The following is a 15,643-nucleotide window of genomic DNA, read 5'->3' on the forward strand; positions in this document are numbered from 1 at the left end:
TAGTTCTTTCTGATCAAAAAAGTACTTCAAACTTTTATGGTCACTAAAAACTTCAAACCTTGCCCCATACAAGTAATGTCTCCATATTTTCAATGCAAACACCACTGCAGCTAATTCCAAATCATGTGTAGGATAGTTAAGCTCATGTTGCTTGAGTTGTCGTGAAGCATAAGCTGCAACTTTTCTTTCTTGCATCAACACACATCCTAATCCTTGTCCGCATGCATCACAATATACCTCAAAATTTTTTGTAGGGTCAGGAAGGATTAAAACAGGTGCAGATGTTAATTTTTTCTTCAACTCTTGAAAACTAAACTCACATGCTTCATTCCATTCGAAAGGTTGTCCCTTACGTGTTAACTTAGTCAAAGGCAATGCTAATTTAGAAAATCCTTCAATGAATTTTCTATAGTAGCCTGCTAATCCTAAGAAACTACGTATTTCTGTGATATTCTTTGGTTGTTCCCAAAGCAATACCGCTTGAACCTTTGAGGGGTCAACTGCAATGCCATTTTGTGATATCACATGACCCAAAAATTGAACTTCTCTCAACCAGAATTCACACTTTGACCATTTTCCATACAATTGTCTCTCTCTTAGAATTTGTAACACAATCCTCAAATGTCTCTCATGTTCTTCATGATTTTTGGAATAAATTAAAATGTCGTCAATGAAAACAACCACAAATTTATCCAAAAATTCATGAAAAATACGGTTCATATAATCCATAAAAATGGCAGGAGCATTGGTCACACCAAAAGGCATTACCAAGTACTCATAATGACCGTATCTTGTCCTAAAAGCTGTCTTTTGAATATCTTCCACCTTGACTCGAATCTGATGATAACCAGATTTTAAGTCAATTTTGGAATATATCACAGCACCTCTCAATTGATCCATCAAATCATCAATCCTTGGTAGAGGGTATTTGTTCTTAATGGTGATTTTGTTAAGCTGACGATAATCCACACACAACCTCATAGTGCCATCCTTTTTCTTGACTAACAATACTGGCGCACCCCAGGGAGAAACACTAGGTCTGATGAATTGTTTATCCAACAATTCTTCTATTTGTTTTTTCAATTCTGCTAACTCTAGAGGTGACATCCTATAAGGGGCTATAGACACAGGTCTTGATCCTGGTACCAAGTCTATAGTGAATTCTATTTCTCTTTGTGGAGGTAACCCAGGAACATCTTCAGGGAAAACATCAAGATACTCACAAACAACAGGAAACTTATTAATGTCTGGAATTTCCTTGACTTTTAAAGAAGTTAAGATCATGTATACTTGAGATCCTTTTGGGATTTCATTGTGGTTGGTATTACTCTCTTTTAATTCTTTTGAGTCAAAAACTTCACCTATGTGTGATTCAAAAATTAAAGTCTTATCGTGACAGTTTAGGAGAACATGGTTGGAAGATAACCAGTCCATTCCAAGAACAATATCCAAATGAGACAAGGGTAGACATATAAGATTTACAGAAAATTTTCTATTCCCTATAGAAATATTGCAATTTGTACATGCAAGTGAAGTCGTGACTGGAACATTGGTAGGATTAGACACAATTAAATCATATGGTAATAAAGAGACAGGTAACTTTAAATGTTTGACACATTCATGTGATATGAAAGAATGAGTAGCACCTGAATCATATAGTACATTAACGAGGTGACCATTTATGATGCATTTACCTTGGATTAGATCTTCAGATTGAACAACTTCAGTACCATTCATCGTGAAGACTCTCCCGGTTGTCTTTGGTCTTCCAAGTTGATTATTTCCTCTGTTGCTGCTTCCCCCACTTCCTTGCTCCTTAATTAACTCTTTGCATTCATTACGATAATGACCCAATTTCCCACAATTGAAGCAAGTTACAGTCCTTGTGGCGCAGTTTCTTGACAGATGAGGTCCTCCACAGTGGAAACATTTGATAGGGTGGGTTGCGCCTGAATTATTGGCAGCAGAGGAATGTCTTTGTCCTGAAGAATTCCACGAAGTATGAGATGGACGTTGGTAGGGTTTCTTATTATTAAAATCATTTCTTTTGTGCCTCAAAGGCCCTCCTTGCCTCCATTGAGTTTGTCTTGCCTTAGTATCATCCTCAAAAATCCTACAACGGTTTACAAGAGTGGGAAAGGAAGAAATCTCTAAATAACCAACTGCTTGTTTAATATCAGGTCTCAGTCCACTTTCAAACTTAGAACAACGGGAACGTTCATCAACTCTATCATGAAAGTAAGGACAAAACTTTGACAACTCGTCAAACTTTGCTGCATATTCTCCTACAGACATGATTCCTTGACGAAGATTAAGGAATTCAACTTCTTTCCTCCTCCGAAGATCCTCTGGAAAATATTTTTCCAAAAACTTTTGTTTGAAGGCTTCCCAAGTAATTTGTCTCCCTTCATCCTCCAATTGTTGTTTTGTAAATCTCCACCAGTTTTCAGCTTCTTCAACGAGCATAAATGTAGCAAATGTGACTCTATTTGCATCTGCACACGTCATTGCGATGAAAATTTTCTCAATTTCTGCTATCCATGACTGAGCACCTTCAGGATTAAATCCCCCTTTAAATTTTTGTGGATTATTCCTGCGAAAGGTTTCTAATCCTTGATTTTCCATGGGTTCAACATTTTGTTTTTGGCTCATATTTTCCAGGACAATTGTCATTCTTTCCAACAACTCATTGGTAATGTTTGGTCCGTTATCCATCTTTTCCTGAAAGAATGAACAATTTCCTTAGTTTTCTTTAGATTTTTTTTTTTTAACTATTGTTAAAACTTATCCTTACTACAAGTATTAATTGTTGTTATTACTTACTTTTATTAGTCTACTTATCTTGCATTTCTCTTTTACAAGAAAAATGTATAAACAAACAACTTGCACCTCTACTTACTAGTAGAGACTACAAACATGGAAGACACCATACCCAAGGTCTTGACAGAAGGAACTGCTCTGATACCACTCAATGTGACACCCTGACTACTATACTAAATAATTATTATTTGATAAAAAAATATGGAATCAAATTTTTTTTCCATACGATTATCCTTGAGAGAACATTAATAATAACATAACTTCATATTCATTGTAGTTTGCATCTATGTAATTGTTCATGAAATATTACAAAAATATATATTTGTTAAATATTAAGAGTCCTACATCAGAATAGAAGATTTTCTATATTTTTAACATCTCCTAAAGATATTAATAGAAATTATCCATGAGTCAATCTTCAGAAGATCTACCAATAATATCTCGAACAACTCTCACTGAGCAAGTTCCTCTTCTGCTCATGCAACAGGTACATATGAAAGAAAAAATATGAAAGGAGTGAGGTCTTTATAAGCCTTAAATATCAATCTTAATAAACTCAACAAACAATGCAGACACCGGGGGCCTAGATTTGGACCTATAACCACCAAACTTGATCTTGTTTTACCAGACATATAGATCCATATTCCACTTCTGATGATCCAATCTGAACATCAAAAGTTGCTTTGGGAAGTGATTAGGTAGTTGAGTATTTCTCATAAAATATTGGTACAATCATAATTATTTCTTTCTCGAGAATATTAGCCATTCATCGGCTCACAAAAGAGATATATACTCACTACCTAACCTTGGCGATGCTGAGCAGGTATCGGATAGTCCCAAGTTTGGCCTATGAATATCCTAGTCCAGGGCGCTATTCTGAACTATCCAGATATTCACCTACTTGGTAAAACTTCCTTAGACCCCACCATGGTCCCTGCCTTTCATCCCGCAGTGTACCAAACTGTGACTTCCCAAATACAAACACTTTGACACTGGTTTAATCTCAACTTATTGAAACCAGACTTAACTCTTACTTAACTGACATACTCTTGGATATTTTCAAAGGTCATTAAATATGATGACTATCAATTCATGTCATTGTATAAACAATATACTAAGAATATAAAACAACGATAAAATGGATATGCAATTTTCTTCTATCCAAGCTCACTAAATAAAATAATATTTACTTTCACTTCACATTTATTTTTATTTTTAATTATAAAATAATGATAAAATAAGAATCAAAGCAAGAACTTTAAGTAAATAATTAGATAAGGATTAGAACATTATAATTAAATATAAAAATATAAATTAAACGGGACCAGTGCATAACTTGAGATATATTAATTGAAATAAATAAACAGGACCAGTGCATAACTGGAGATAAAAATAAAATAAATAAATAGGACCAGTGCGTAACTGGAGGTAAATAAAATAAAATAAATAAATAGGACCAGTGCGTAACTGGAGGTAAATAAAATAAAATAAATAAATAAATAGGACCAGTGCGTAACTGGAGGCAAATAAAATAAAGTAAATAAATAGGACCAGTGCGTAACTGGAGGTAAATAAAATAAAATAAATAAATAGGACCAGTGCGTAACTGGAGATAAATAAAATAAAATAAATAAATAGATAGGACCAGTGCGTAACTGGAGGTAAATAAAATAAAATAAATAAATAGGACCAGTGCGTAACTAGAGGTAAATAAAATAAAATAAATAAATAAATAGGACCAGTGCGTAACTAGAGGTAAATAAAATAAAATAAATAAATAGGACCAGTGCGTTACTAAAGATTAAATAAAATAAATAAACAAGATCAATACATATTTGGAGATTAAATAAAATAAATAAATAAACAGGATCAGTATATAATTGGAGATTAAATAAAATAAATATAAGAGGATAATAAATGAAAATAAGTTAAATGAAAGTAAATAGAATAATATATGAGTCAAAATAAATAAAAGATTAATATAAAACCCATGAGCTTATCAAGATTAATATATAAGAGCTTAACCTCACTCCCCCCTTACCTTATTGATTGAAGAGCACACTAATAATAGTTGTAGAAGACTAGGATCTCTTTGAATCTTTGCTCTAAACTTTCTTTCCATATTTTTTCTCTTTCTCTTTCTCTCTCTTCTTTCTTTCTCTCTCTCTTTCCTTTCTTTCTCTCTCTCCTTTCTTTCTTTCTCACTTTTTCTCACTTTTTCTCCCTTTCCCACTTTCCTTTACGTAAATTCTTCTCTTCACTTCATTTCATCTCCATACATATGTATATATATATATATAAGCCACACATGCTTATCCTTTTCCAAATCATCATTACCATCATTTCCTACATTAATGAAGAGATAATCTTTATCTCTTCATCTTATCTTCTTCTTTTTTTCTTTCTTTTTATCCTTTCTTACTATCTTCTTATCCTTTCTTCTTCTTCTTTTTTTTTTCTTTTCTTTTTTTTTTCTATATTATTATTATTATTTCTTTTATCTCTTTTAGAAAATTCTTCATATATTTTTTTTTACACACACCTATTTAATTAAATATTTTTACCTAGTATTTATATATATATATATATATACATATTTTATTAGTTTTGTTTTCTTCTTATAATTATTTTTAATAAGTAAAAAGTATATCATGATAAAATATATTTTTACTGTTTAAACTACATTTAGATAAAATATGAAATGTTAGTAAAAATAGAATATTTTCTAAATGTTTTATTTAAAATAAATAATATATTTTATTAAAAATAGGGATGTTACATAAACATAGGCGCTATCGTGCCTGTGTGTACGCATTTTTTGAATTATATTAATAATTGATGATATTGTAATGTTATTAAGTTAATGAACAAAATAAAAATATATTTATAAAAATTAAAGTGAAATGTATGGAGAAAATATGAGAAAAATAACTGTTGATGAATAGTAGAAGAAAAAAGATGGAGGAAATAAGTAAATAATTTTATAAAAACTTGTAAAAGCAACCGTTAATTTTTAAAAATTTAATAAATAATTAAATTGTAAAGGGTAAAGTTAGAATTATGAAATGTGGACACAAAAGAGAGAATCCTTTATATAGTTATAGATAATAAAAATATTTAAATTTTATGTCTAATCTATAATTTATAAATTAATTATAATATTTTATTTATAATAGAGATTATTTTAATTTTTAACTTATTAAATAATTGAAATTAGTTAATATAGTAATTATTAATTTTTTAAATTAATTGTGATGACAATACATAAAAAAAGGTCGACTCTTATTATACTTATTTATTTAAAGTTAAGAGTTGAAATAGAATTCTTGAATAGGTTTATATATTATATTATATTTTTAATTTATAAAACCCTATTATTATTATTAAATTTATTTGTGGTTTAATGATGACAATACATAAAAAGAAATAAAAATAAAGGTTGACTCTTATATTTATTTATTTAAAGTTAAGAATTGAAACTTAAATAGGTTTCATATATTATTTCATTCAACGTCTCAATCAACTACCCCACATAATGACAAAAACACTGCAAACTGATACAAAATAACTGTTTCAAGTTCCAATGTCACTTTCTGGAATTTTCTGAAAATGTTTATCCAATTTTGACTTTAAGGAATAATTAATAATAATAATAAAACTTATATTATTATGATTAAAATTTATTACTTGTTAATAAAAATTATATTATTATTACTGTTATTTATTGTTATTAATTATTAAAAATTAATTATCATTAATTATTATTATTATTATTAATATATGAAAAATAGTTAAACTTTATGTCTATATTTGTTTAATTTATAACTTATAAATATTTAATATATGAAAAATAGTTAAATTTTATGTCTATATTTGTTCAATTATAACTTTTATAGATCTTGAAGTATTTAATATATTTTATAATTCAAATATATAAAGATAAGATTATAATAATTAATAGATAATTAGTTGAAAATTATGGATAAATTAATAAAATAATATGTGATTATATGTTTTCTTGCAAATCTTTTCTATTATGAGAAGATGAGTTTCACTCTTCCCTAAATTCATCCTACAAATTTTATAATTCCTTAGAATAAATTAGAAATATCCTCTTCTTCCATCCCTCTTAAAAAGTACATTTATGAAAACAAATATACACTTAATATTTTTAATGAAAAACATGAGTAAAGATTCGGTTGAGTTTTTTTTTTTTTTTTTTGTTTTACAATTATAAGATTTAATTTTCTAAATATTGTATAATTGAATTGATGAGACAAAAGTATTTTATAATTAGTTATTATATTGATTAAGTTAAATATTATTTTTAAAATTAAAAACTATTGATGTTTAAATAATTTTTATGAATAAAAATTATAATCTGTATAGAGTTTAAATTTATTTCTAACATTAACCATCAATTAAATTATTTTTTAATTTAAATTTAAAGATTAAGTCAGGCACTAATATTTTATACCTAAAAAAACTTTGATAGTTTAGAGATCAATATAATCTCTAATTTATAAATCAATTATAATATTTTATTTATAATAAAAATTATTCTAAATATCAATAATTTTTAATTTAGAAAAACAATCTAAATTAATCAATACAATAATAATATTTTTAAAATTAATTGTCATTTAATAATTTTTTTAATGTTAAGTTTTATAGTAGACCAAAAGTTGACCATGCATAAAAAAAGAAGTTGACTCATTTATTTATTTAAAGTAAGAATGGACAGTGATGTGAATTCCTGAGATAGGTTTATATATTATATTGTAGAGCTATGATATGTTGACCAAGTGTTTTTATTAAAGTTTTGACAAATTTTTCATATTTAGGTAAAAAAATATTATTTTATTATTTTATTTTAATTAAAAAGTAAAAAATTAATCAACTTTAGTTTTATTTTTAGAAACTTTGTTAACTTGGTCAAAATTTTATTTGGCAAAAAATAATTTTCCTATACTGTCACTACCAAAATAATGATTTTTGGTTATGTGTCTGTCCATATCGCTGTTAATAATAATCGTAATCCAAATTAAAAGTCACAAATCAATTGATAATATCACAATCCAAATTAAAAGTTTATCTCGGTGAGAAATTAAAATGAGCAAAACATAAAACATAATTCCTGTATCGAGAATCTTCTGAAACATTCAGATCACTGTATCCTTAAACAACAATAATTCTGGTAAAAGGTGGCTAAAAAACGAGTTCAGTTCAGACAGAAAATGAAGGGGTGCATGTGCCTGATGCATTAGGTTCTTCAAGTTCATCATAGCCCCATAATTATTTATGTCAGGAAAATGGAGAAGTTAGGTCACAGCACATATACATGTTTGATAACCAAATCAAAATTTTATAGTTTGCAGAGTGAAATAATAAGAGAACTTAAAAAGCAAAACAAAAACTGAGAGAACAAAAAGGTGAGGGAATCGAGTGCAACGGCCATGCATGGTGCATTAGTCAGAGGGATTTTTGTGGCACTTTCGAGAAAAAACATTGTGAGTGGTTGCCATCAAAAAATTCTCCAAATGGATGAACCAAAACAAACAATGAACAAATGTGTGGGGACCCAGAAATTTGCCACCTTCAATGGTTCTAATACGCGTCAAAAATTCCACTCTGAACCTCCAACTCACCATTAACGCAGAAAAGCTCTCAGATTTTATATATATTACCTTTATCAGCTTCCATGGCCCTTTTCTTTCTCAAAGCATGTCACTTTTCTTTTCCATAAATTCCTCACCAATGGTTTTACCACACGTGCCACAACTTCCACCAAGCACACTTCTTTGACTTCTTAAATTAACCCATTATTTTCATTATTTTCTCTCAGACCATAATTAATGCTATAGTTAATGCCCTTTTCTCTTCTCTGTGCTTAATCCAAACTGTTATAAGTAGTGCCAAACCTCACCAACTATCACCAAACAATCACACCCTTCTTTCTCTATTTCTCCCTTTTCGTTGTTTTCACCACAGAAACATGGATCCTGAACGGTTTCAGAAAAATGCCATGTACGTGGAAACCCCTGAAGTTTTTGACGCTGAGAAGAACTTCGACGATGATGGACGGATCAAAAGAACTGGTACGTGTAAAATTGAACTATCATCACAAAACCCGATCATACATAAAATATTCTATACACCTCGTATCAGTATATATAAAATGCTTTTGTGTACTGTGACGCTGTGCGATCAGTTTTTGTTTGTGATTGAGTTTTGCGTTGGAATATTACGTGGAAACTAATTAAGATTTGATTCTGATTTGTTTATGGTTGTGTCTGAAGGAACGTTGACGACTGCGAGTGCTCATATCATAACAGCAGTGATAGGATCTGGAGTGTTATCACTTGCATGGGCGATCGCACAATTGGGTTGGGTGGCTGGTCCTGCGGTTCTCCTTGCCTTCTCTTTCATCACATACTTCACATCAACTCTTCTCGCTGATTGTTATCGTACACCTGATCCTGTTCATGGCAAGCGGAACTACACCTATTCCGACGCTGTCGAATCCGTCTTAGGTAAAAAAATTCAAACTTTATCACATCCATGCAATTCATCCAATTGGGTAGGCTTTTTTTCCGATTCTGGATCACTTTTGAACACCAAATTATAAAATGGAGTTGTTTTACCGTGTATTTACGTGTATAAATAGATTAGGGTCATGTTGTAGTGATTTCTGACGATATTATAGGTTAAATCGTTATGTTCAGAATAGTTATATTGTGAATTATGAGAGAAGTAAAATCGCTAAGATCGATTAGGATTCCTCTTTTCTAGATCTAAAAGAAATCGTTATAAATCCTAACGACATTGAGGTGAAGTAATTGGAGTCCTGGTAATTATTTTATTATCAATTTATAGAGATCGATCGCTATGTAGCATAACGATTTCACTTTTTCACACAACTTGGCGACTTATGTCTAGATGTCAGTCTGAGTCTGGCTGTCTTCACTCTATTTTGTAATTTTTTAATCAATCAACCCTATTTTTGTAATTTCTGGAAAAAACTGACCCAAATATGAAAATTAACTAATAGGGTATATAGGTTTTTCAATTTTAAATTTCTAATAGTGTTGGATACTGATATTTTGACATTATCTCTCACTATTATTTATTTTCTCTTTTTTTAAATATAAAAATTAATTTCGAATAACTTACTACAACTTTAACTTGTGGTATAATGTGTGGTTTTACCGTTTTGGGTAGGTGGGAATAAAGTGAAGCTTTGTGGATTGGCTCAGTACATAAATCTGGTGGGTGTAACTATCGGATACACAATAACGGCTTCAATCAGTATGGTGTAAGTAAATAAAATGCAGTTTTTAATTAACATTATCGAAACTTTGGAGTATGTGATCAAAGATTGTTCTCTTCTGGTGAACCAGGGCTGTGAAAAAGTCAGACTGTTTTCACAAACATGGACACCAAGCGAAGTGCTCCACTTCAAACAACCCTTACATGATCCTCTTTGCGTGCATGCAAATCGTGCTTTGTCAGATACCTAATTTCAGCAAGCTCTGGTGGTTGTCTATTCTTGCAGCAGTCATGTCTTTTGCTTATTCCACCATTGGACTTGGCCTCTCTATTGCTAAAATTGCAGGTAAAGTATAGTAGCAATCATAAGTTTAACTAAAATTTGTTTGTATAACGTAGTAGGATGCTAAAAAACAATGATCATGTTTGCTGAATGGTGAAGAGGGAGCACCTGTACGGACAACCTTAACCGGAGTGCAAGTTGGTGTGGATGTTTCAGCATCGGATAAGGTGTGGAGAACCTTTCAAGCTATTGGTAACATCGCCTTTGCTTACGCTTATTCAAACGTTCTCATTGAGATACAGGTAAACAATTATAACTTATATTCTCTTATTCTTATCAAACATTCTGCTTTTGCATGCATGAATCATATATACATTTTAATCATCCGTATTTGGAGAAATATGAGTAATCTTAACGAATAAATTATATATCTACTATATATTTTTTTTTATACAAGTAGATCTATTAAATATAGAAAAGATTTTGGAAGTGGTAAAGTGTAAGCATAAATTTCCATGCTTCATTACTATTGCCATTTTTTTTCTTACGAATCATGATTTGAATGCATGCATAATTCAAGAAAAACGTGAAAGTATGGCAGGGGTGGCGAATGGCTTGGTTGGTTTATTGGCCACTTGTCCATTATCAATGATATCAACAACGAAGAAAAAAACGTTTTTCTATTGACTGAAAACCCTTTTATAATTAGAATAGGTGAACTAAATTAAAAAACAAAACAAAAATTGAAAAATGATATTTTTAGGATATGGTATAAGAAAAAAATGGGTATGTTTATCATTGTTTATATAAATTAATAAACACTTTCCATATGTGTATAAACATTGGCACGTTTTGTGTGAAATGCAATTCGTTACTTATCCATTAAAGTGGCAGAATCTATTCTAATCGAAACTAAATATTCTCAATCTTTTTTGTATCTATTTTTTAGTGGAAAGCACACCATATATGATATAATGAATGTCCTTTTAACCAAAAAGCCATTATTATTCTATCATGGGAAAGATACAAAGTCAAATTATGTTATCTTCTCATGATGTTCGTTACTCGGCGTTTATTTGTTACCATTTACCACTTCACTGTAGTTAGTGCAACACTAAAAAAAATCCTTTATACTGTTCATAAAAAGTAAAGACAAGATTTGAAAAAATCTATCTTTTATATATTAAGTGTTCATCAACGTTTTCTGTGTACATGTGTAAATATCCGCTAACAGTGAAAGAAGAATTACTATGATTTGTTTCTACCTATAATTAAGATCACATTTTGGTTCCACCCCATGAAATATAATTGCAGGATACCCTGAAATCGAGCCCTCCGGAGAACAAGGTGATGAAAAAATCAAGTTTGATTGGCATCTTGACAACAACCTTGTTCTATGTACTATGTGGCTGCTTAGGTTATGCAGCATTCGGAAACGATGCACCAGGAAATTTCCTCACTGGCTTCGGCTTCTACGAGCCCTTTTGGCTCATAGACATTGCTAACATCTGCATAGCCGTGCACTTGGTCGGAGCATATCAGGTAACAACTACATTGTCTTCTCAGTATTTAAAAATACACTCATACTCATATATTTGAATTTTTTTAGAATAATAATATTTTCAGAATTTTGATAACTTTTTCTTACAATCTAACAACATTATCTTCTGAGTATTAAAAATACACTGATATTCATATTGAATATTTATTAGAATAATGATATTTTGACAACTAAATTTTGACAATTTTTCTAAATCTAGCATAGAATTCAAATTCATATTTCATTCTACCACACTCAATTGTTTCACATCACTTAGAAATTAAGGTCTAAGATTATTTAAATACTCTTCTTCCTTCCATCCTCCAAAACACTTTTTAAGGATAAAATTGCAACAAAGTTGATGTTTTAAAACGGACAATATTTTATATGCATGGTGATTGATAGCAATTTTATCATCAGAGTTGTGATCGAAAGAGTATATTAATGAATGGTGTTTTATTTGTCAGGTTTTCTGTCAGCCGATATTTGGGTTCGTAGAGAAGTGGAGTAAGGAAAAGTGGTCGAACAGCGAATTTATTAATGCGGAGCATGAAGTGAAGTTGCCATTGTGTGGAATCTACAGTGTGAACTTTTTCAGGCTGGTGTGGAGAACAGCATATGTTATCGTCACTGCTGTGCTAGCTATGCTGTTTCCATTCTTCAATGACTTCCTAGGACTGATTGGTTCGGTGTCGTTCTGGCCATTAACCGTTTACTTCCCCATAGAGATGTACATTAAGCAGTCAAATATGAAAAAGTTTTCCTTCACATGGACATGGCTGAAGATCTTGATCTGGGTTTGCTTGATTGTTTCCCTTATTGCAGCTGCTGGCTCTATTCAAGGCCTCGTCCAAGATCTCAGGAAATATAAGCCCTTCCAAGCCGAGCAATAATTGTTTTTCTCAAACTTTGTTTTAATAAGTTGAAGCTTGGGAATGGGATCATGTATTGTTATCAAGTGCTCATTTATATAACAATATATGAATAAATGGCAGGAAAGAAAATTCAAAGTGTATGAAAGTTACATTCTCATTTAATGAATGCACTCGATTCAGTGGAGTGTGCACTAAGCTTGTGTTGTTTTTACATCAAACGCATTTTGCTTGAAATTTTTATGTCGATGAGATATAAAACAATTTCATAATATATAAAAGAAACGTTAATCTTACCTCATACACCAATTTTCTTAAAATCTTATTTAAACAGCACAGTACAAATTTGGAGTGAGGAGACTCGTATTCACTAACTGGTGAAGAAATCATGTAATGGCACGAGTATAATGATGAAGTTGCAGTGGACAACTATCAGAAACCGTGATTCACATGTCAGTGGAAAACAACCTAACCTCCAGATCGCAGGACCTATCCTTGTGGGAACCAAGTATGCTAACAAAGTCCTTTCTCAACAGTCAACTCATACTCCATATGTCGATCATTTCCAACACTTATTTTTCATGTTTATTTCCTCCAATATCTCAAACAGAATAATTTAGAAAAAAAAAATTGACAAAATTTGATCGATAAACTTTTGATAATGTATATGTGATATCAATTTAATGAATGAAAGAAATGTTTGATATAACTTGAAAAAAGAGAATATTTGGTGTTGTTGAAAAGTAAACTTAGTAAAAAAAGAATGGTCAAGAGGTGTCCAAAGGCCGACAAAACTGGCAATCTGGCCGTTTGGTCTAGCTTGTCCTTAGTCCACAAAAAGTAAGTTGGGGTCCGTCACTATAAAACGAGTCAAAAATTGTAATGTGTTCTATTATAGATGGATCAACAAATTAGTCTGTCACTTTTTTTTAATTTTTATTTATGAAATTTGTTTGTATATGTATTTATAAATGAATATTTAAAGCATATTTAATGATGTAATATTTTTTAAGCTTTTAATTGATTGATTAATATTTTTAATTGGATAAATTAAAGTAATTATTACATTTACATATTAAATTATTTTATTACGACTAATAATTAAAACTTAGTTTGTGAGTGTTAATGCTTTATATTATAATAATATTGTATATTTACATCTTTACAAAAATATAACATAAAGATTTTAATCTTTTTAACTATTTTTAATTTAAAAAATAAAAATAAAATCAGGCCAACAAGACAGGGTCAGGCCAAAACAAACTAACGGGTTGAAAATGTCAACCCGATCCATCTAATTTTGACCTACTGACCCATCAAACCCAGCCCACTTCGCCCATAGTTTAAATGAATTTAAGACTGTAAGTCAAACAGGTTTAAACACCCTGTGTTCAAAAAATATTTATTTTCTTTAGGCTTAATAATGTTTTGAGTCCATAATAAATCTGCTGAACTTTCAATTGAGTTTTTATTAAATTTTTGTGATCTATTGAGTCATCAATATTTTAAAACGTTTCAATTGAGTCCCTGCAGTTAAATGTTTGTGTTAGCTTTATGATGTGGTGCTTATTTTGCACTCTTGTACCCTTTAAATGTTACCACGTAATATTTTGTTACAAGAGATCGTAATGACAAGATTTTTTCCAACTATTTACTGTATTAAAAAAAATATTTTTAAACTTAATTAAAATAAAAACATTAAATATATAACTATAAAATTATGAAATATAAAATTATGAAAAATTAAAACTAAAAAATTTAAAATTTTTTAATTTTTTAATTTTGTATTTTTTTAATTTTACAATTTCATAATTTCATGATTTTACAATTTTTGTAATTTTATAGTTTTATAATTATATATTTATATAATTTTACATTTTTGTAATAATGAAATTATATATTTTCATGATTTTGTAATTTTAAATTTTTTTAGTTTTTTTTTTTTATTTTATAAATTTTTTTTCACAACTTTTAGTTACATATTTTGTATTTTGTTTTATTTTCTTATTTTGAATTTTATAATTTTATAATATTAATTAAATTTAAAAATATTTTTTATTAAATACAATAAATATTTGGGAAAGATCTAGATCATCACGATTTTTGGTAGCAAAATGTTATGTAACTATATCAGGAAGTTAACAGCTAAACATTCAATAAATTACAAAAATTTATTAGACACTCAATTAAAAATTAAAAAATTTCAAATTTATCATAACTCAAAATAAAATTAAAATTTTTTCTTTAAATACGAGTGAAATTGAATTCAACTTAATTAATTCACAAGTTAAACAAATTTGAGATGAATTGAAAATGAGTTACTCATAAATAACAACACAACCTTAATCATTTTGAATCATTTTAAATTACTTTTTATTATAATTATTTCTAATTATATAAATTGAAAATTTAATAATATTTTCTTGACACTTTAATTTTATTATTATTTAATTATAATGTTTGTTAACTAGTTAAACACTTTTATAAATTTTTATAAATAGACAATTAAATTTAATTTGCTCTAACTATATTGCAATAAATATATAAAATTTTTAGTCCAAAGTAATTTAAATTAAATTAACCCAATTTGGAATGCACTATCATGTTGGCTTATTTTGAAACTCCCAAATAAGTATTATACAGAAAATTGTAATTTTGGCAGAAGAATTGAATAAAATAAAACATTAATACGCTGCGTTCAGGTTTATGTAATATTCCCTTGTATTATCATTAATGTACTATGTACATGGACTAATATTTAACGAGTAAAATATGGTTATATGCACAATTTTTACAAAAATTGGGACTAAATTGAGACAAAAAATAAAATATAGGGACTAAATTGAGGATGAGAAAATG

At 29.2% G+C, this 15,643-nt stretch overlaps 1 protein-coding gene across 1 annotated transcript; it reads left to right on the forward strand.

Moving 5' to 3' along the window:
* The first annotated feature begins 8,670 nt into the window (after window positions 1-8,670).
* On the forward strand, window positions 8,671-12,982 carry LOC114164450 (amino acid permease 6-like). Its single transcript, XM_028049126.1, has 7 exons — window positions 8,671-8,918; window positions 9,120-9,353; window positions 10,042-10,135; window positions 10,221-10,435; window positions 10,532-10,674; window positions 11,687-11,914; window positions 12,380-12,982. The coding sequence occupies exons 1-7, from the start codon at window positions 8,816-8,818 to the stop codon at window positions 12,803-12,805; spliced, it is 1,443 nt and encodes a 480-aa protein (XP_027904927.1). The 5' UTR covers window positions 8,671-8,815; the 3' UTR covers window positions 12,806-12,982.
* Window positions 12,983-15,643: the final 2,661 nt, after the last annotated feature.

This window comes from Vigna unguiculata, chromosome 9 (genome assembly GCF_004118075.2).
Source record: "Vigna unguiculata cultivar IT97K-499-35 chromosome 9, ASM411807v1, whole genome shotgun sequence".
Taxonomy (NCBI): domain Eukaryota; kingdom Viridiplantae; phylum Streptophyta; class Magnoliopsida; order Fabales; family Fabaceae; genus Vigna; species Vigna unguiculata.

Coding starts and splice junctions, on each gene's coding strand:
- LOC114164450 (XM_028049126.1), top strand. CDS start 8,816: ATGGATCCTGAACGGTTTCAGAAAAATGCCATGTACGTGGAAACCCCT. Junction 8,919..9,119: donor TGGACGGATCAAAAGAACTG/GTACGTGTAAAA, acceptor TTGTGTCTGAAG/GAACGTTGACGACTGCGAGT. Junction 10,436..10,531: donor CTCTATTGCTAAAATTGCAG/GTAAAGTATAGT, acceptor TGAATGGTGAAG/AGGGAGCACCTGTACGGACA.